The sequence below is a fragment of the Entelurus aequoreus genome, linkage group LG14 (assembly GCF_033978785.1).
Source record: "Entelurus aequoreus isolate RoL-2023_Sb linkage group LG14, RoL_Eaeq_v1.1, whole genome shotgun sequence".
Taxonomy (NCBI): Eukaryota; Metazoa; Chordata; class Actinopteri; order Syngnathiformes; family Syngnathidae; genus Entelurus; species Entelurus aequoreus.
This window is the reverse complement of record NC_084744.1, coordinates 2,236,181-2,258,327: the sequence shown is the minus strand read 5'-3', so window position 1 is coordinate 2,258,327 and position 22,147 is coordinate 2,236,181. Positions and strand designations below refer to the sequence as shown.

General features: G+C 39.9%; 1 protein-coding gene across 1 annotated transcript in view; it reads right to left on the bottom strand.

Moving 5' to 3' along the window:
* Positions 1-4,488: 4,488 nt before the first annotated feature.
* LOC133665208 (kinesin heavy chain-like) overlaps positions 4,489-22,147 on the bottom strand; it is a 32,155-nt gene continuing 14,496 nt past the window's right edge. The window contains exons 6-18 of the mRNA XM_062070456.1: positions 17,269-17,324; positions 17,094-17,181; positions 16,860-16,984; positions 16,692-16,796; positions 11,898-12,046; positions 11,685-11,833; positions 10,536-10,693; positions 10,403-10,471; positions 10,128-10,334; positions 9,866-10,012; positions 6,734-6,922; positions 4,731-4,848; positions 4,489-4,642 (exon numbers count right to left, since the gene is read on the bottom strand). Coding sequence (XP_061926440.1) covers positions 4,512-4,642; positions 4,731-4,848; positions 6,734-6,922; positions 9,866-10,012; positions 10,128-10,334; positions 10,403-10,471; positions 10,536-10,693; positions 11,685-11,833; positions 11,898-12,046; positions 16,692-16,796; positions 16,860-16,984; positions 17,094-17,181; positions 17,269-17,324 — 1,691 coding nt within the window. The 3' untranslated portion in view covers positions 4,489-4,511. The remainder of the gene's footprint in view (positions 4,643-4,730; positions 4,849-6,733; positions 6,923-9,865; positions 10,013-10,127; positions 10,335-10,402; positions 10,472-10,535; positions 10,694-11,684; positions 11,834-11,897; positions 12,047-16,691; positions 16,797-16,859; positions 16,985-17,093; positions 17,182-17,268; positions 17,325-22,147) is intronic.

The following is a 22,147-nucleotide window of genomic DNA, read 5'->3' as shown; positions in this document are numbered from 1 at the left end:
CATTATTCACATGTGAATAACATAAATACAGTCTATTATACAGCATTATTCACATGTGAATAATATAAATACAGTCTATTATACAGCATTATTCACATGTGAATAATATAAATACAGTCTATTATACAGCATTATTCACATGTGAATAATATACATACAGTCTATTATACAGCATTATTCACATGTGAATAATATAAATACAGTCTATTATACAGCATTATTCACATGTGAATAACAAATACAGTCTATTATACAGCATTATTCACATGTGAATAATATAAATACAGTCTATTATACAGCATTATTCACATGTGAATAACATAAATACAGTCTATTATACAGCATTATTCACATGTGAATAATATAAATACAGTCTATTATACAGCATTATTTACATGTGAATAACATACATGCAGTCTATTATACAGCATTATTTACATGTGAATAACATAAATACAATCTATTATACAGCATTATTCACATGTGAATAATATAAATACAGTCTATCATACAGCATTATTTACGTGTGAATAACATACATGCAGTCTATTATACAGCATTATTTACATGTGAATAATATAAATACAGTCTATTATACAGCATTATTCACATGTGAATAATATAAATACAGTCTATTATACAGCATTATTCACATGTGAATAATATAAATACAGTCTATTATACAGCATTATTCACATGTGAATAATATAAATACAGTCTATTATACAGCATTATTCACATGTGAATAATATAAATACAGTCTATTATACAGCATTATTCACATGTGAATAATATAAATACAGTCTTTTATACAGCATTATTCACATGTGAATAATATAAATACAGTCTATTATACAGCATTATTCACATGTGAATAATATAAATACAGTCTATTATACAGCATTATTCACATGTGAATAATATAAATACAGTCTATTATGCAGCATTATTCACATGTGAATAATATAAATACAGTCTATTATACAGCATTATTCACATGTGAATAATATAAATATAGTCTACTATACAGCATTATTTACGTGTGAATAACATACATGCAGTCTATTATACAGCATTATTTACATGTGAATAACAAATAGTCTATTATACAGCATTATTCACATGTGAATAATATAAATACAGTCTATTATACAGCATTATTCACATGTGAATAATATAAATAGTCTATTATATAGCATTATTCACATGTGAATAATATAAATACAGTCTATTATACAGTATTATTCACATGTGAATAATATATATATATATATTAGGGGTGTGGGAAAAAATGTATTCGAATTCGAATTGTGATTCTCACGTTGTGCGCTTCAAAATCGATTCTCATTTTTTAAAAATCGATTTTTTTTAAATTTATTTATTTAAAAAAAAAAAGTTTTTTAAATTAATCAATCCAACAAAACAATACACAGCAATACCATAATAATGCAATCCAATTCCAAAAGCAAAGCCGAGCCAGCAACACTCAGAAGTGCAATAAACAGAGCAATTGAGAGGAGACACAAACACCACACACAACAATTGAGAGGAGACACAAACACCACACACAACAATTGAGAGGAGACACAAACACCACACACAACAATTGAGAGGAGACACAAACACCACACACAACAATTGAGAGGAGACACAAACACCACACACAACAATTGAGAGGAGACACAAACACCACACACAACAATTGAGAGGAGACACAAACACCACACACAACAATTGAGAGGAGACACAAACACCACACACAACAATTGAGAGGAGACACAAACACCACACACAACAATTGAGAGGAGACACAAACACCACACACAACAAACCAAAAGTAGTCAAACAAAAATGAATATTATCAACAACAGTATCAATATTAGTTACAATTTCAACATAGCAGTGATTCAAAATCCCTCATTGACATTATCATTAGACATCCATCCATCCATTTTCTACCGCTTGTCCCTTTTTGGGGTCGCGGGGGGTGCTGGAGCCTATCTCAGCTGCATTCGGGCGGAAGGCGGGGTGCACCCTGGACAAGTCACCACCTCATCGCAGATCATTAGACATTTATAAAAAAGAACAATAGTGTGACAGTGGCTTACACTTGCATCGCATCTCATAAGCTTGACAACACACTGTGTCCAATATTTTCACAAAGATAAAATAAGTCATATTTTTGCTTCATTTAATAGTTCAAACAAATGTACATTATTGCAATCAGTTGATAAAACATTGTCCTTTACAATTATAAAAGCTTTACTACTCTGCTTGCATGTCAGCAGACTGGGGTAGATCCTGCTGAAATCTATGTATTACATCAATAGACAATCCTTTTCAATCGGGAAAATATCCTTTTTTGAATCGAGAATCGTGTTGAATTGAAAAAAAAATCGACTTTGAATCGAATCGTGACCCCAAGAATCGATATTGAATCGAATCGTGGGACACCCAAAGATTCACAGCCCTAATATATATATATATATATATATATATATATATATATATATATATATATATATATATATATATATATATATATATATATATATATATATATATATATATACACACACACACATTACATCCATCCATATAGACACCTTTATACATATGTACATCATGTCATGGCGGTCTTGAGTTTCCAATCATTTCTACAACTCTTATTTTTTTGTGATGTAGTGATTGGAGCACATACTTGTTGGTTACAAAAAACATTCAGGAAGTTTGCTTCTTTTATGAATTTATTATGGCTCTACTGAAAATGTGCTGGGTCAAAAGTATACATACAATGCCGAGCACCCACGTGGGATTGATGGCAACTTTTAATCTTTATAAGATTTTTTTTAAATCAATCTTGTTATTAGTTTTGTGGCGACTTTGGTCCGTTTTACGTAATAACAAAGACACAAATCATATTGTCTATAATTAGCAAAGTCTAACCAAGATCTCATTTTGCCCGATAATGACTTAACGATACAGTCATATTAACTTTGAACACACTGCACACAGGCCAATGAAGACATACTTAGTCAACAGCCATACATGTCACACTAAGAGTGGCAGTTTGAACAATGCCAACACTGTCATAAACATGTGCCATATAGTGAAACCACACTAAACAACACTGTCATAAACATGTGCCATATAGTGAAACCACACTAAACAACACTGTCATAAACGTGCCATATAGTGAAACCACACTAAACAACACTGTCATAAACATGTGCCATATAGTGAAACCACACTAAACAACACTGTCATAAACATGTGCCATATAGTGAAACCACACTAAACAACACTGTCATAAACATGTGCCATATAGTGAAACCACACTAAACAACACTGTCATAAACATGTGCCATATAGTGAAACCACACTAAACAACAACGACAAACACATTTTTGGAAGAATATTTGCACCGCAACACAACAGAAACACTACAGAACAAATTCCCAGAATTCCCTGCAGCACCAACTTTTCCGGGACTCTAAAATATAAACAAACGCCGTTGGTGGATCTACACCTAACATCCACTGTAATGATACCACGTACAATAGCGTATCTAGTCGATACTACTATGATTAAATTGGTTTTTTTTTTTAACATCACAAAATCTTTTTATTTATTTTTTATTTATATTATATTTATAAAGTCAGGAAATATTTCCATGGACACATGAGGACTTTGAATATGACCAATGTATGATCCTGTAACTACTTGGTATCGGATTGATACCTAAATGTGTGGTATCATCCAAAACTAATGTCAAGTATCAAAGAAGAGAAGAATAAGTGATTATCACATTTGAACAGAAGTGTAGATAGAACATGTTCAAACAGAAAATAAGCAGATATTAACAGTAAATGAACAAGTGGATGAATCCTCAATTTTTACAGTTTGTCCCTCATAATGAGTACAAAATTATAGGTGTATAAATGACACAATATGTTACTGCATACGTCAGCAGACTAATTAGGAGTCTTTGTTTGTTTACTTACTACTAAAAGACAAGTTGTCTAGTATGTTGACTATTTTATTTAAGGACTAAATGACAATAATAAACATATGTTTCATGGACACTAACATTTTTTTTTTTTACATTTTTTGTGGTCTCCTTTATTTAGAAAAGTACAGAAATACTTTTGGTACCGGTACCAAAATATTGGTATCAGGACAACACTAATACACACATACCCACTGGCAGAAATGTATATCGGCACCTATGACCCCAAATACAGGTCAAAAGTGGTAAAGGAATGGCCAAATCAGGCTAGAATGAAGGTTTTAGAATGTCCTTCCCAAAGTCCTGACTTAAACGTGTGGACAATGCTGAAGAAACAAGTCCATGTCAGAAAAGCAACACATTTAGCTGAACTGCAGCAATTTTGTGGTCAAAAATTCCAGCAGAAGCTTGTGGATGGCTACCAAAAGTGCCTTATTGCAGGTCAACTTGCCAAGGGACATGTAAGCAAATATTAACATTGCTGTATGTATACTTTTCACCCTCACATTTTCAGTAGACCCATAATAAATAATATATATACTGTATATATATCTACCTTCATGTCCACAGCATCTTTCAGGCGACTCAGGTGTTCTTTCTCTTTGTCCATCACGCTCACCTGCTGTAATTGATCTTCACAACAACACCACAGACTGTCATTAGACTGTCAGCCAATCATAGGACAGCATGAACCATCATACAGGTGGTAAGCATCTCCAACCTTGAGCCCGAACCTTGGCCACTTCCTCCATGAGAGCATCTTGACTTTCCTCCAGCTGTCGTTTGGTGAGCTCCATCTTGTGGAGGTCTTCTATCAGCGACGACATCTTCACCTCAAGCTTCAAACAAACCATATAATGGTAATACCACTAATTATCCATTGTCAGACAATTGTTCTATTCGTAGAAAACAACAAGTACTAACATACACAAGTAGAATCAAGACAACTGGACCTCTTGTTTGAGAAGACGTTTCACCTTTCATCTGAAAGGCTTTCAGTTCTAAATTTTAGATCCAGAGTTTGCTAAATCTGTCCCTAAGGCGCTTCTCGATGGCCTCGTTGTGCCAAGCTGTCCATCCATCTTCTCCTTTGAGATGTTGACGTCAAAAATTTTCAGCCAGGGTTAAAGTAGACAAGTGTGCGAACAAAATGAGACGTTAAGCACCGAGCTACGTGAAAGTATGGCTGAGCTACAAGAGGAGGTAATCTTGTCTTTTTGCTGTTTGTCTCAAAGCAATCCTTGATGGTATGAGGAAGGTTGATGAAGCACGGTAGTTGAAACTGTAGAACTCATATAGCGTGACAAAATAGGCCTACATGTGCACTAAACCTGACAAAACAGGCCTACATGTGCAATAAACCTGACAAAATAGGCCTACATGTGCAATAAACCTGACAAAATAGGCCTACATGCGCACTAAACCTGACAAAATAGGCCTACATGCGCACTAAACCTGACAAAATAGGCCTACATGTGCACTAAACCTGACAAAATAGGCCTACATGTGCACTAAACCTGACAAAATAGGCCTACATGTGCACTAAACCTGACAAAACAGGCCTACATGTGCAATAAACCTGACAAAATAGGCCTACATGTGCAATAAACCTGACAAAATAGGCCTACATGCGCACTAAACCTGACAAAATAGGCCTACATGCGCACTAAACCTGACAAAATAGGCCTACATGTGCACTAAACCTGACAAAATAGGCCTACATGTGCACTAAACCTGACAAAATAGGCCTACATGTGCACTAAACCTGACAAAATAGGCCTACATGTGCAATAAACCTGACAAAATAGGCCTACATGTGCACTAAACCTGACAAAATAGGCCTACATGTGCAATAAACCTGACAAAATAGGCCTACATGTGCACTAAACCTGACAAAATAGGCCTACATGTGCAATAAACCTGACAAAATAGGCCTACATGTGCAATAAACCTGACAAAACAGGCCTACATGTGCAATAAACCTGACAAAATAGGCCTACATGTGCAATAAACCTGACAAAATAGGCCTACATGTGCACTAAACATGACAAACCAGGCCTACATGTGCACTAAACCTGACAAAACAGGCCTACATGTGCAATAAACCTGACAAAATAGGCCTACATGTGCACTAAACCTGACAAAATAGGCCTACATGTGCACTAAACCTGACAAAATAGGCCTACATGTGCACTAAACATGACAAACCAGGCCTACGTGTGCACTAAAACTGACAAAATAGGCCTACATGTGCAATAAACCTGACAAAATAGGCCTACATGTGCACTAAACCTGACAAAATAGGCCTACATGTGCACTAAACATGACAAACCAGGCCTACATGTGCACTAAACCTGACAAAACAGGCCTACATGTGCAATAAACCTGACAAAATAGGCTTACATGTGCACTAAACCTGACAAAATAGGCCAACATGTGCACTAAACCTGACAAACCAGGCCTACATGTGCAATAAACCTGACAAAATAGGCCTACATGTCCTGGGTATGACTCAAAACTGCATCCGGTGATGAGGCTTCAGTTCTGGAGTTTTGGGGAAGGTGGAGTTTCATTGCAGTCATCATTGCTCTCGGAATCCATCCATTCTGAGGACAGTCATACTCCACTACGAGTGACTGCCGATGATGATGATGATGATGATTGAGGGACTGTTGAGGATGAATAAGCAGTGTACTATTCAAGAACTATAAAAGAGTCACTTACCTGTGAGATGGTGAACTGCCTTGAAATGAGCTCCTTGTCATTGGCTTCTATTTTGTTGATGTTCTGTGCCAGGCTGACCTCCATCTGTTTACTGCGACTCGCCAGCGATTTCACCTCTGACTTGGTCTTTGTGACGTACAGACGAGCTGTCGTGAACTCGTCCTCCATCATTCCACTCGTTTCTGTCATCTTTAGAAACAAAATATTTCACCTTTATTATATGAATAGAAACCATGACTTGAATTTCAAGCCGTTATCATGTCTCTGTGGCTAAAGCAATGGTCACGTCAGACTAAGAACGGACACTGAGATCAAACTGCGATATACACGCTTAATTACCACTATAGCGGGTGAACATGAACCAGTGGATCAGTAGAATCTTTACCAAAGACTACAAGGTCTCTGAGTACCTCCGTGTCCTCCCACATCCCATAAACATGCATGTTAAGATAATTGTACACTCGTCAGGAAAAACGACATGAGTCGATTAATCGTGAGGATAATCGTTGACTAATCGACTATAAAAATAATCGTCAGCTGCAGCACTATTCATTAAAGATACGAATCGTCAGGGAAAACGACATTAGTCGACTAATCGTTAGGATAATCGTTGACTAATCGACTATCAAAATAATGGTCAATGCAGCACTATTCATTAAGGATACGAATCATCATGGAGAACGAAATTAGTCAACTGATCGTTATGATAGTCGTGGACTATTCGACTATCAAAATAACGGCCAGTTGCAGCCCTATTCATTAAGGATTCAAAACGCCAGGGAGAACGACAGTCGACTAATCGTTAGGATAATCGTTGACTAATCGACTATCAAAATAATGGTCAGTTGCAGCACTATTCATTAAGGATACGAATTAGTCGACATCAGTCGACTAATCGTTAGGATAATTGTTGACTAATCGACCATCAAAATAATGGTCACTTGCAGCACTATTCATTAAGGATTGGAATAGTCAGGCAGAACGACATCAGTCGACTAATTGTCAGGATAATCGTTGACTAATCGACTATCAACATAATAGTCAGTTGCAGCACTCTTCATTAAGGATACGAATAACCAGGGAGAACGACATTAGTCGACTAATCGTTATGATAATCGTGGACTATTCGACTATCAAAATAATGGTCAGTTGCAGCCCTACTCATTAAGGATATGAATCGTCAGGGAGAACAACAGTAGTCGACTAATCATTGGGATAATCGTTGACTATTCGACTATCAAAATAATCGTCAGTTGCAGCCCTAATCATTAAGGATTCGAATCGTCAGGCAGAATAATATTAGTCGACTAAACGTTGACTAATCAAACCATCAAAATAAGGGTCAGTTGCAGCACTGTACATTAAGGATACGAATCGTCAGGGAGAACAACATTAGTCGACTAATCGTTAGGATAATCGTTGACTAATCGACCACCAAAATAATGGTCAGTTGCAGCACTATTCATTAAGGATACGAATCGTCAGGGAGAGCAACATTAGTCGATTAATCGTCAGGATGATCGTTGACTAATCGACTATCAAAATAATGGTCAGTTGCAGCACTATTCATTAAGGATTGGAATCGCCAGGGAGAACGACATTAGTCGACTAATCTTTAGGATAATCGTTGACTAATCGACTATCAAAATAATCGTCAGTTGCAGCACTATTCATTAAGGATACGAATCGCCAGGGAGAACGACATCAGTCGACTAATCGTTAGGATAATTGTTGACTAATCGACCATCAAAATAATGGTCAGTTGCAGCCCTATTCATTAAGGATTCGAATCGTCAGGCAGAACGACAGTAGTCGACTAATCTTTAGGATAATCATTGACTATTCGACTATCAAAATAATGGTCAATTGCAGCACTATTCATTAAGGATACGAATCGTCAGGGAGAACGACATTAGTCGACTAATCGTTAGGATAATCGTTGACTATTCGACTATCAAAATAATGGTCAGTTGCAGCACTATTCATTAAGGATACAAATCGTCAGGGAGAACGACAGTCGGCTAAACATTAGGACAATCGTTGACTAATCAACTATCAAAATAATGGTCTGTTCCATCCCTATTCATTAAGGATACGAATCGTCAGGGAGAACGACTTTATTCGACTGATCGTTAGAATAATCGTTGAATAATCGACTATCAAAATAATGGTCAGTTGCAGCACTTTTCATTAAGGATTGGAATCGTCAGGCAGAACGACATCGGTCGACTAATTGTTGGGATAATCGCTGACTAATCGACTATCAAAATAATGGTCAGTTGCAGCACTATTCATTAAGGATACGAATCGTCAGGGAGAACGATATTAGTCGATTAATCGTTAGGATAATCATTGAGTAATCGACTATCAAAATAATGGTCAGTTGCAGCCCTACTCATTAAGGATACGAATCGTCAGGGAGAACGACATTAGTCGACTAATCGTTAGAATAAATCATTGATTAATCAACTATCAAAATAATGGTCAGTTGCAGCACTATTCATTAAGGATTCGAATCGTCAGGGAGAACGACATTAGTCGACTAATCATTAGGATGATCGTTGACGAATCAACCATCAAAACTAGGAGTTTCCTGATACAACTTTCCCACTTCTGATACGATACTTTGAGTATTGGCCGATATCGATATTGATCCAACATAGGAATCATACATACTTTTCATTTTTTTGTAGTGTGGAATGTCAAAAAAAGTTTGATTGTCAAACAGAGAACAATGGTAGGTATGAAAAACTCTATTTAGTATCAACTGTCTGGAATAGACTTTAAGTTGAAGTGGAGTGGTAATTGTTTTTTGGCAACACCTAGTGGCCACAATAATTCCCAAAGTTAAGCTAACACGCAATTGTATAGGCTATTTAGAACTTCTTAATGTATGAGAAAAACTGTCATGACCTCACCAAAACTGGAAAAAGAGATCCCTTTATTTTGTCCGTGTTGACATCTCAAGTCCTCGTTTGCCAACGCAAAATATGAATGCCCTAAAAATACATCTGTGACCTTTGTTCTCTGCAAAAAACCCTTCTACAAATAACATTTCTAGCATCACATGCACCTTGGTGGGATGTATTAAAAACATGCCTTGAAGTTTTGTGTCCGTGCTTTGAGACTTACAGCTTTGAGCTCGGTGGTGCCAAGAGCAGCGCCGATGTCGCTGAGGTCTCTCAGCAACAGACTGAGCATGTCTGCTGACCTTTTTTTGTGATGATAGCTGAGATCCTGCAGAGCCACCAGTTCCCTCTGGACTGTCTCCAGACCAACCTGGAGCACACCCGGCAGTTAGTATTAAAGATAAGACCACGCTATTTCAATGTGAAGAACTGATCAGCAACTGAGCTGGGAAATACGGGGATACACCTTTAAGTGACCGACTTACAGTTTTGTGGGCAAGTTCCTCATTCAGTTGTTGGTTGCAGCGACTCTTGTTCTCCACTTCCTGGCTCTTCTGGTCATAGTTGACCGCGAGTTCCTCCAATGCCTGAAGAATCTCCTTAACTTCGTCTTTGGCCGAGCCATTGTCCTTCTGCACCCGTGACATTTCCTCCTGGAGACGCTGGTAGGCCTGGTGCTTCGACGCCAACAGCTGGGGGGGGGAGTCAAGTGGACTCATGTGTACTCTTATTATGGCTCGGAATGCCAGGAAAGACTCACCTCATCCTGATCCAGAAGCTGCTGCTTCAGATTCTCTATGGTCTGACTCTGATGGTTGAGTTCTTCATCCTGAAGCACAATCAGTAGCAGTTAGTGTTTTTTCTCTCTGAAACTTGCTGCTAGAGAAACTCACTTTGTCATCCAGCTGATGGTACAGCTGAGTGATAATTGTCTCGTATTGCATTTTCTCCTCATTTGACAGGGGAACGACGGCTGGGGCCAAGCTGTCCATCACTTCCTCACCGCTGCTCTTCTTGCTTCTGTTCTGCTCCTCCAAAGGTACTGAATCACCTAGAAGGCCAACACGAATCATTAGAGGGAAACAAGACGGTTCTATTTGTGGGTGTGCCAGTTTCTTGGTTTCGGTGTCTGAACAAAGATTTATCCAGGGAACTGTTTCGCGCGACCAGTCTTCCTTCCTTCCATCCATCCATCCATCCATCCATCTTCAACCGCTTATCCGGAATCGGGTCACAGGGACAACAGCTCCAGCAGAGACCCCCAGACTTCCCTCTACATAGCAACATTAGCAACTTCCTCCTGGGGAAAGCATTCCCAGGCCATAGAGGAGATGTAATCCCCCCCCATCTGGTCCTTGGCCTGCCGCGGGGTCTCCTCCCAGTGGGACGTGCAACGAGGACCTCCTTAGGGAGACGCTCATGAGGCATCCGCACAAGATGCGCGAACCACCTAAGCTGGCTCCTTTCCAAGCGAAGGAGCAGCGGCTCCACTCTGAGTCTCTCTCGGGTGACTGAACTTCTCACCCTATGTCTAAGGGAGATGCCAGCCACCCTTCTGAGGAAACTCATTTCAGCCACTTGTATCTGCGATCTTATTTTTTCGGTCATGACCCACACTTCATGACCATAGGTGAGAGTAGGAATGTAGATAGCTCGGTAGACCGAGAGCTTTGCCTTCTGGCTCAGCTCTCGTTTCGTCACAACAGTTGTGACCAGTCTTCCTCTCAGGGAATAAAACACACTGGTCAATCCCAAGTTCTTTTGGATGACATGGATGTTGAGTAAAAAGGACCCCAGAGACAGAATGGCACAATACCACGTTTTACTGAAGCTTCAGGAGACCAGCCCTTACAATGCAACCATAGCATCAGCAAGCGAGGTCTAAATCCAAACAAAAAGAGTCAGCTTATGTAGAGCGAAAACAGCCCCTCTCACCCAGAAAGGAACACAGCTGCTTATTTCAAAACAGATAAGGAACTGGCCAAAACCGGTCGACTAACAGTGTCATCAAAAGATGTGACGAATAAAAGTTGTTTCCTCACCTTTCCTCCAGCGTTTCAGCTCGTTCTCCTGCTTCTGGACTGTGATGGTCAGACTTCGAGTCTTCTCCTTCTCTTTCTCGTACTTCTTCTTCCATTCCTCAGCAGTCAGCTCCAGGTTGACGGACACAGAGTTCTTGATGGTTTTTGCCCTGAAATGTAGTAAGTCCAGATGTGCCCAAGTCCTGCTCGACACACGATTTCAAAGACTCGTACCTCTGTCCAAACATGAGGGTGGACTTAGTTTCTGCCTCGTTATAGATGGATGGAGAGCAGCAGATGATGATGGTGGTTCGGCAGTTTCCTCCCAGGGAGTCTTGTAGGATTCGGGTCATTTTACTGTCCCTGTATGGAACGTGACTTTTCTACACACACACAAAAATGACCAATATCACTTCCTAAACAGGTCTTAACTTGGTGTTCCCATCCTTCAGTCGGAGGGGGGCCACCAATCAGTATGGATCAATTTCCGTGAAAAAGTATGTGATCGTTATTAAATATGAATGCCCTTTTATGCCAAGCACAAACGCCGATTCCCTCTGGCTGTTACTGTATTTATTTTTAGCTCCCGGTGTGGAGCCGCTCCCTTAAACTGCTGCTGATTCCGATACAATTATCGAGGAGTGAGATCGGCCGATACCAATAACGATATTAAACTGTACATTTTCAACGTATGGCAGTTTAACGATACCAACACAATATTTAAATTATGATGTTTTATATACAAAATGTTCTGTACTTATTGTGATTTTGTATTACAATATTTCATCTTTTACTTTCTGTTTTTTTGCACTATTTTATGCACTTTTACTGATTTATATGCAGAATGTTCTGTATTGTGGTTTTTATTACATTTTTTACCTTTCTTTTTTGCCGCTATTTTTATACATTTTTAACTGTGTTTTATCTATAGAATGTTCTGTACTTAGTGTTTTTTTAATCATTATTTTTATATCTTTTATTTTTATGTTTCTGCGCTATTTTTAAGCATTTTTAACTGTTTTATATATAGAATGTTCTGTACTCGTCAGGGAGAACGACATTAGTCGACTCATCCTTAGGATAATCATTGACTAATCGACTATCAAAATAGTCGAAATTGCTGCCCTATTCATCAAGGATTCGAATGGTCAGGGAGGACGACATTAGTCGACTAATCGTTAGGATAATCGTTGACTAATCGACTATCAAAATAGTCGTCAGTTGCTGCCCTATTCATTAAGGATTCGAATGGTCGGGGAGAACGACAGTCGACTAATCGTTAAGATACTCGTTGACTAATCGACTATCAAAATAGTCGTCAGTTGCTGCCCTATTCATTAAGGATTCGAATGGTCGGGGAGAACGACATTAGTCGACTAATCGTTAGGATAATCGTTGACTAATCGACTATCAAAATAGTCGTCAGTTGCTGCCCTATTCATTAAGGATTTGAATGGTCGGGGAGAACGACATTAGTCGACTAATCGTTAGGATAATCGTTGACTAATCAACTATCAAAATAGTCGTCAGTTGCTGCCCTATTCATTAAGGATTCAAATGTTCGGGGAGAACGACATTAGTCGACTAATCGTTAGGATAATCGTTGACTAAGCGACTATCAAAATAGTCCTCAGATGCTGCCCTATTCATTAAGCATTGAATGGTCGGGGAGAACAACATTAGTTGACTAATCGTTAGGATAATCGTTGACTAATCGCCTATCAAAATAGTCGTCAGTTGCTGCCCTATTCATTAAGGATTCGAATGGTCGGGGAGAACGACATTAGTCGACTAATCGTTACGATAATTGTTGACTAATCGACTATCAAAATAGTCGTCAGTTGCTGCCCTATTCATTAAGGATTCGAATGGTCGGGGAGAACGACATTAGTCGACTAATCGTTAGGATAATCGTTGACTAATCGACTATCAAAATAGTCGTCAGTTGCTGCCCTATTCATTAAGGATTTGAATGGTCGGGGAGAACGACATTAGTCGACTAATCGTTAGGCTAATCGTTGACTAATCAACTATAAAAAAAGTCGTCAGTTGCTGCCCTATTCATTAAGATTTTGAATGGTCGGGGAGAACAACATTAGTCGACTAATTGATTAGTATAATCGTTGACTAATCGACTATCAAAACAGTCGTCAGTTGCTGCCCTATTCATTAAGGATGCGAATGGTCGGGGAGAACGGCATTAGTTGACTAATCGTTAGGATAATCGTTGACTAATCGACTATCAAAATAGTCGTCAGATGCTGCCTATTCATTAAGGATTGAATGGTCGGGGAGAACGACATTAGTTGACTAATCATTAGGATAATCGTTGACTAATCGACTATCAAAATAGTCGTCAGTTGCAGCCCTATTCATAAAGGATTGGAATCGTCGGGGAAAACCACATTAGTCGACTAATCGTTAGGATAATCGTTGACTAATCGACTATCAAAATAATGGTCAGTTGCAGCCCTATTCATTAAGGATTGGAATCGTCAGGGAAAACGACATTAGTCGACAAATTGTTGGATAATCGTTGACTAATCGACTATCAAAATAGTCGGTCACTTGCAGCCCTATTCTTTAAGGATTCGAATCGTCGGGGAGAATGACATTAATCGACTAATCAGGATAATCGTTGACTAATCGACTATCAAAATAGTCGTCGGTTGCTGCCCTATTCATTAAGGATTCGAATGGTCGGGGAGAACGACATTAGTCGACTAATTGTTAGGATAATTGTTGACTAATCGACTATCAAAATAGTCGTCAGTTGCTGCCCTATTCATTAAGGATTCGAATGGTCGGGGAGAACGACATTAGTCGACTAATCGTTAGGATAATCGTTGACTAATCGACTATGAAAATAGTTCTCAGATGCTGCCCTATTCATTAAGGATTGAATGGTCGGGAGAACGACATTAGGCGACTAATCGTTAGGCTAATCGTTGACTAATCGACTATCAAAAAAGTCGTCAGTTGCTGCCACTATTCATTAAGATTTTGAATGGTCAGGGAGAACAACATTAGTCGACTAATTGTTAGTATAATCGTTGACTAATCGACTATCAAAACAGTTGTCAGTTGCTGGCCCTATTCATTAAGGATGCGATTGGTCGGGGAGAACGACATTAGTTGACTAATCGTTAGGATAATTGTTGACTAATCGACTATCAAAATAGTCGTCAGATGCTGCCCTATTCATTAAGGATTGAATGGTCGGGAGAACGACATTAGTTGACTAATCATTAGGATAATCGTTGACTAATCGACTATCAAAATAGTCGTCAGTTGCAGCCCTATTCATTAAGGATTGGAATCGTCGGGGAAAACGACATTAGTTGACTAATCGTTAGGATAATCGTTGACTAATCGACTATCAAAATAGTCGTCAGTTGCAGCCCTATTCATTAAGGATTGGAATCGTCGGGGAAAATGACATTAGTTGACTAATCGTTAGGATAATTGTTGACTAATCGACTATCAAAATAGTCGTCAGTTGCAGCCCTATTCATTAAGGATTGGAATCGTCGGGGAAAACGACATTAGTTGACTAATTGTTGGATAATCGTTGACTAATCGACTATCAAAATAGTCGTCACTTGCAGCCCTATTCTTTAAGGATTCGAATCGTCGGGGAGAATGACATTAGTCACCCTATTCATTAAGGATACGGATCGTCGGGGAGAATGACATTAATCGACTAATCGTTAGGATAATCGTTGACTAATCGACTATCAAAATAGTCGTCAGTTGCTGCCCTATTCATTAAGGATTTGAATGGTCGGTGAGAACGACATTAGTCGACTAATCGTTAGGATGATCGTTGACTAATCGACTATCAAAATAGTCGTCAGTTGCTGCCCTATTCATTAAGGATTCGAATGGTCGGTGAGAACGACATTAGTCGACTAATCGTTAGGATAATCGACTATCAAAACAGTCGTCAGTTGCTGCCCTATTCATTAAGGATGCGAATGGTCGGGGAGAACGACATTAGTCGACTAATCGTTAGGATAATCGTTGACTAATCGACTGTCAAAATAGTCGTCAGTTTGCTGCCCTATTCATTAAGGATTGAATGGTCGGGGATAACGACATTAGTCGACTAATCCTTAGGATACTCGTTGACTAATTGACTATCAAAATAGTCGAAGTTCCTACCCTATTCATTAAGGATTCGAATGGTCGGGGAGGACGACATTAGTTGACTAATCGTTAGGATAATCGTTGACTAATCGACTATCAAAATAGTCGTCAGTTGCTGCCCTATTCATTAAGGATTCGAATGGTCGGGGAGAATGACATTAGTCACCCTATTCATTAAGGATTTGAATCGTCGGGGAGAATGACATTAATCGACTAATCGTTAGGATGATCGTTGACTAATCGACTACCAAAATAGTCGTCCGTTGCTGCCCTATTCATTAAGGATTTGAATGGTCGGGGAGAACGACATTAGTCGACTAATCGTTAGGATAATCGTTGACTAGGGACGGTATAGCTCGGTTGGTAGAGCGGCCGTGCCAGCAACTTGAGGGTTGCAGGTTCGATCCCCGCTTCCGCCATCCTAGTCACTGCCGTTGTGTCCTTGGGCAAGACACTTTACCCACCTGCTCCCAGTGCCACCCACACTGGTTTAAATGTAACTTAGATATTGGGTTTCACAATGTAAAGCGCTTTGAGTCACTTGAGAAAAAGCGCTATATAAATGTAATTCACTTCACTTCACTTCACTAATCGACTATCAAAATAGTCGTCAGTTGCTGCCCTATTCATTAAGGATTGGAATCGTCGGGGAAAACGACATTAGTCGACTAATCGTTGGATAATCGTTGACTAATTGACTATCAAAATAATGGTCAGCTGCAGCCCTATTCATTAAGGATTGGAATCGTCGGGGAAAACGACATTAGTCGACTAATCGTTGGATAATCGTTGACTAATTGACTATCAAAATAATGGTCAGCTGCAGCCCTATTCATTAAGGATTGGAATGGTCGGGGAAAAGGACAAGAGGTGACCAACCTTTCCCTCGCTCAGAGCTGCAATGACGTTGCCAAGAGCCGACAGAGACTTGTTGATGTTCTTGGCTTCATCCAAAACGGCTCCCTCAGCTCCAGTCTTACTCACCTGAATGGTGACAAGAGATGGTCGGTGAGGCGGGCGAAGCATTGAGCACAAGGAAAAGCTCACCTTCTCGCTGCCCGCCAGGTCCACCAGGTAAAGTTTGCCCGACAGCTTGGTCTCGGTCTCCACGTTCTCCTGCTTGATGCTGATGAGGAAAATGCAGTGGCTGCGCGAGCTGTGCTCGTTCATGTCTGCAAACACACACAACAAACACAACGTCTGGCTGGGCAACATCCGCTCGGGAGATCTTTTTTTTCCAACGTGGATGGCCGACACATTTAAGTGGTGAATCTCAATCACTTGTAACGGCGACGTGCCGGTTGGATTTCCCCTCGTCGATGACGTCCATGATCTCCTCTGGACTGGACACAAAACGCTCCGTGCAGCCCTGGAAGGGCGAAAAAGGAATGATCGCAATTGCAAAATAAGCAGAAAGGGATCAAAAGGAACAGGACGGAAGAAGGAAAAATGGTACCTTCACATAGGGAACCCTGTTTTTATCCTCATGAACAGCCAGGTTGGTCTTTGACACTAAAATATCACAAATAAACCAAAACATACACAAATATGAAGTAGTGATTTCAAATGAGGCATCCACCTATTTTAATTGTGCCTATGTTTTCAAAGGTACTTGATAAGGTTGCATGGTATACCGGTACTAGTATAGTATTGCGGTACTAATGATTGATAAACGGTACTATAGTCTGTTTGAAAAGTTATCACTGGAGGACGAGGAATATTTAAACATGCTTCACTACACACCGTAGGAGGATACAATAGCTCACCGCCGTCACAATGTAAACAAATGCCATGGGTGGATCTACACCTGACATCCACTGTAATGATACCAAGTACAAGAGTGTATCCATTCGATACTACTATGATTACATCGATATGTTTTATCGGCACAAAATCTTCTTTCGTTTTTTAAAATATATATGATGTTTATAAAGTCAGTAAATACGTCCCTGGACACATGAGGACTTTGAATATGACCAATGTATGATCCTGTAACTACTTGGTATCGCATCGATACCTAAATGTGTGGTATCATCCAAAACTAATGTAAAGTGTCAAAGAAGAGAAGAATAAGTGATTATTACATTTGAACAGAAGTGTAGATAGAACATGTTAAAACAGAAACCAGCACGACACCTACCCTTTACATCAGTATTTTTTAACCATATTATTATTGATTTATTAGGTTTTATATTTTATTGTATGATCCTGCAACTACTTGGTATCGGATCGATACCTAAATGTGTGGTATCATCCAAAACTAATGTAAAGTGTCAAAGAAGAGAAGAATAAGTGATTATCACATTTTAACAGAAGTGTAGATAGAACATGTTCAAACAGAAAATAAGCAGATATTAACAGTAAATGAACAAGTAGATTAATAATCCATTTTTACAGTTTGTCCCTCATAATGTGTACAAAATAATAGGTGTATAAATGACACAATATGTTACTGCATACGTCAGCAGACTAATTAGGAGTCTTTGTTTGTTTACTTACTACTAAAAGACAAGTTGTCTAGTATGTTCACTATTTTATTTAAGGACTAAATGACAATAATAAACATATGTTTCATGTACACTAACATTTTTTGTCAAAATAAAGACAATAATGACATTTTTTGTGGTCCCCTTGGTTTAGAAAAGTATCGAAATACATTTTGATATTGGTATGGGCACAACCCTAGTACTTAAGAAGCTGGTGGCTGAACAACTGATGACCCACTTAGAGGAAGATAATTGACTAAATCCTAAACAATTTGGATTCCGGCCCAAACATTCTACTGAAATGGCTTCACCGAAATGACCAGATGCAGTTTGGACAAGAGTAAATATGTGGGAGCAGTATTTTTAGATTTAAAAAAAAAAAAAGCTTTCGACACTATAAATCACCTAGTTTTGACGACACAATTGAAACAATTTCATGCACCAAAACAAACCATAAATTGGTTTAAATCATATCTTGAATAGCGACAACAATGTGTAAATAAATGGTGTCAAATCAGGCGGGAAAAAAGTGTGATTTGGGCAGTGGTGGGCCTTCTCTGCTGGCCTAACATAACCAGAAATCATGATCATAATTAAAGATAAAAGTCATTTTTAACTGACTTTGCCTAAATATGTACAAGTATTCATATTCTCTTTATGTCATATTATGCTCCTTTACTTTGTATCCAATCAGAATTCAGCTAGCTTATGTTGCCATGCTGTACCAAATCTGCCGTCAGAATCAACAATGTGTGTGCACTGTAAGTGAACGGGCACATACAGTTGATAGATAATTGCCATAGCCACTCAGGTCACCAGTTGTCGTCAGTAAGGCCTTCTAGCTAGCCTCACCTTGAACGTGACATTTACACGTCCTGTGATTGGATACTCACTGGTGTGAGCCGCGGCAGAGCCACACCCGTGACCGTTAGCGGATATAGCTACTTTTTTAACCCACAATGGCCGAAAGAGAGCAAAACGTTGATTAGATTGCAGGTATAGGCCATTTTCAGGAAGGGCCGGCCGACTCCCAGCTGGTGAAGAAATGGTTTGTCCGCCACTGCCAATTGAATCAAGCGACTACGAGCAGTACCACTGGCTTACAGCTTCTGATGGGTGCTGCAAATTGTGAGTTCAAATGTTTTATTTATTTGTTTTCTCACATTTCATAAGGTGACGTTCCACATCCCAAGAGCTAGCTTATGTAGCCGAGGATCGGACTGCCAGTGCCCTGCCTTCGGCTGCCACCCAGCTCACATTGCACCCGACCTCTATGGCCCCTGCTATGGGTGGTGAGCCCATTGGAGGGGGGACCCATGTTGCCTCTTCGGGCTGTGCCCGGCCGGGTCTGGCCAGACCCGGCCACCAGGCGCTCGCCATCGTACCCCACCTCCGGGCCTGGCTCCAGAGGGGGTCCCCGGTGACCCGTGTCCGGGCGAGGGAAATCTGGGTCGTTTGTTTGTATTTTTCATGAAGGTCTTCAAGCTGCTCTTTGTCTGATCCCTCACCTAGGACCAGTTTGTCTTGGGAGACCCTACCGGGGGGCATAAAGCCTCCCGACAACATAGCTCCTAGGATCATTGGGACACGCAAACTCCTCTACCAAGATAAGGTGGCAGCTCATCGAGAGGAGCCAGATGAGGTGGTTCAGGCATCTGGTCAGGATGCCACCCGAACGCCCCTCCCTAGGGCGGTGTTTCGGGCACGTCCGACCGGTAGGAGGCCACGGGGAAGACCCAGGACGCGTTGGGAAGACTATCTCCGCTCTACCCACTACGCGGCATGGCGTAGTGGGTAGAGCGGCCGTTCCAGAAACCTGAGGGTTGTAGGTTCGTTCCCCGCCTCTTGACATCCAAAACGCTGCCGTTGTGGCCTTGGGCAGGACACTTCACCCTTGCCCCTGGTGCCGCTCCCAATGGTGAATGAATGATAGGTGGTGGTCGGAGGGGCCGTAGGCCATACTTGTTTTACCGGGAGACTCCCGGAATTCAGCGCTTCTCCCGATAACCTCCCGGAAGAAATTTTCTCCCGACAAACTCCCGGAATTCAGCCGGAGCTGGAGGCCACGCCCCCTCCAGCTCCATGTGGACCTGAGTGGGGACAGTGGACACAGTCTGTTTTCACATCCGCTTTCCCACGATATAAACAGCGTGCCTGCCCAATCACGTTATAACTGTAGAATGATCGAGGGCGAGTTCTTGGTTTCTTATGTGTGTTTATTGTTAGGCAGTTTCATTAACGTCCTCCCAGCGCGGTAACAACACACAACCACAGCAGTCACGTTTTCGTCTACCGTAAAGCAGTACGTCTGCCGTGAACAGCAATGTTGTGACACTCTTAAACAGGACAATTCTGCCATCTACTGGATAGCCTCCGGAACACTAAAATTCAAGTATTTCTTTTATTTATATGTATAATAAAATAAATAAATATATATATATATATATATATATATATATATATATATATATATATATATATATATATATATATATATATATATATATATATATATATAGCTAGAATTCACTGAAAGTCAAGTATTTCATACATATATATATATATATATATATATATATATATATATATATATATATATATATATATATATATATATATATATATATATATATATATATATGAAATACTTGAGTTGGTGAATTCTAGCTGTAAATATACTCCTCCCCTCTTAACCACGCCCCTGCCCCCAACCACACCCCCGAGCACGCCCCACCCCACCCCTCCCGGAATCGGAGGTCTCAAGGTTGGCAAGTATGCCGTAGGCGCAAACTGGCAGCCTCGCTTCCGTCAGTCTACCCCAGGGTAGCTGTGGCTACAAATGTAGCTTACCACCACCAGGTGTGAATGAATGATGGGTTCCCACTTCTCTGTGAGCGCTTTGAGTATCTAATAATAGAAAAACGCGATATGAAATCTAATCTATTATTATTATTATTATTATTATCTCTCCCGGCTGGCCTGGGAATCCCTCGGGATCCCCCGGGAAGATCTGGACGAAGTGGCTGGGGAGAGGGAAGTCTGGGCTTCCCTGCTTAGGCTGCTGCCCCCGCGACCCGACCTCGGATAAGCGGAAGAAGATGGATGGATGGATGGACATTTCACATGTTTTTACAATTATTTACATTTTGACAGTACCACGTAGGGATGTGTCTTAAATGTGGATGCAGGTTTATTGATTTTTAAACCTGCCTGTTTTGTACACTGTTGAGGTGCATCAATGCCCAGTAGTGCGTAAATGTGTTTCTGTATAATATTTCATGTGGTGACATGAATGATGGTATTTAGAGAGAGGTATTTATTAAAGTCGGACCAAGTAGGACCTCACTGAAGGCCTAGGTGTGATTTGGGCGTCCCACAAGGATCTATTTTGGGCCCGTTGCTTTTCAGTATATATAGTAATGACCTTCATTAGAACAAAATAATAACAATAATAATAGATTTTAATTGTAAAAGCACTTTACATTGAGCAAACAACCTCAAAGTGCTACAGTGCATTTAAAAACAAAAACAAAACAACAACGCTAGAACCACAAATAGCTGCCCCCAACAAGTAAAATTAATAGTAAAAAAAAAACAAAAAACTAGAACAGCTTAATGGCTGTAACTAGCACACATATATCTAAAAAAAAGGCTTTTTTTAAAAAGAAGGGTTTTTAAGCCTTTTTTTAAAAGCATCCACAGTCTGTGGTGCCCTCAGGTGGTCAGGGAGAGCGTTCCACAGACTGGGAGCGGCGGAGCAGAAAGCAAAACTGTTTCTCTCTGAAGAAAAACACTCATTAAATGAAATTCAGGTCAACATTCATCAAAATAAAATAGAGCGGGTAAAGG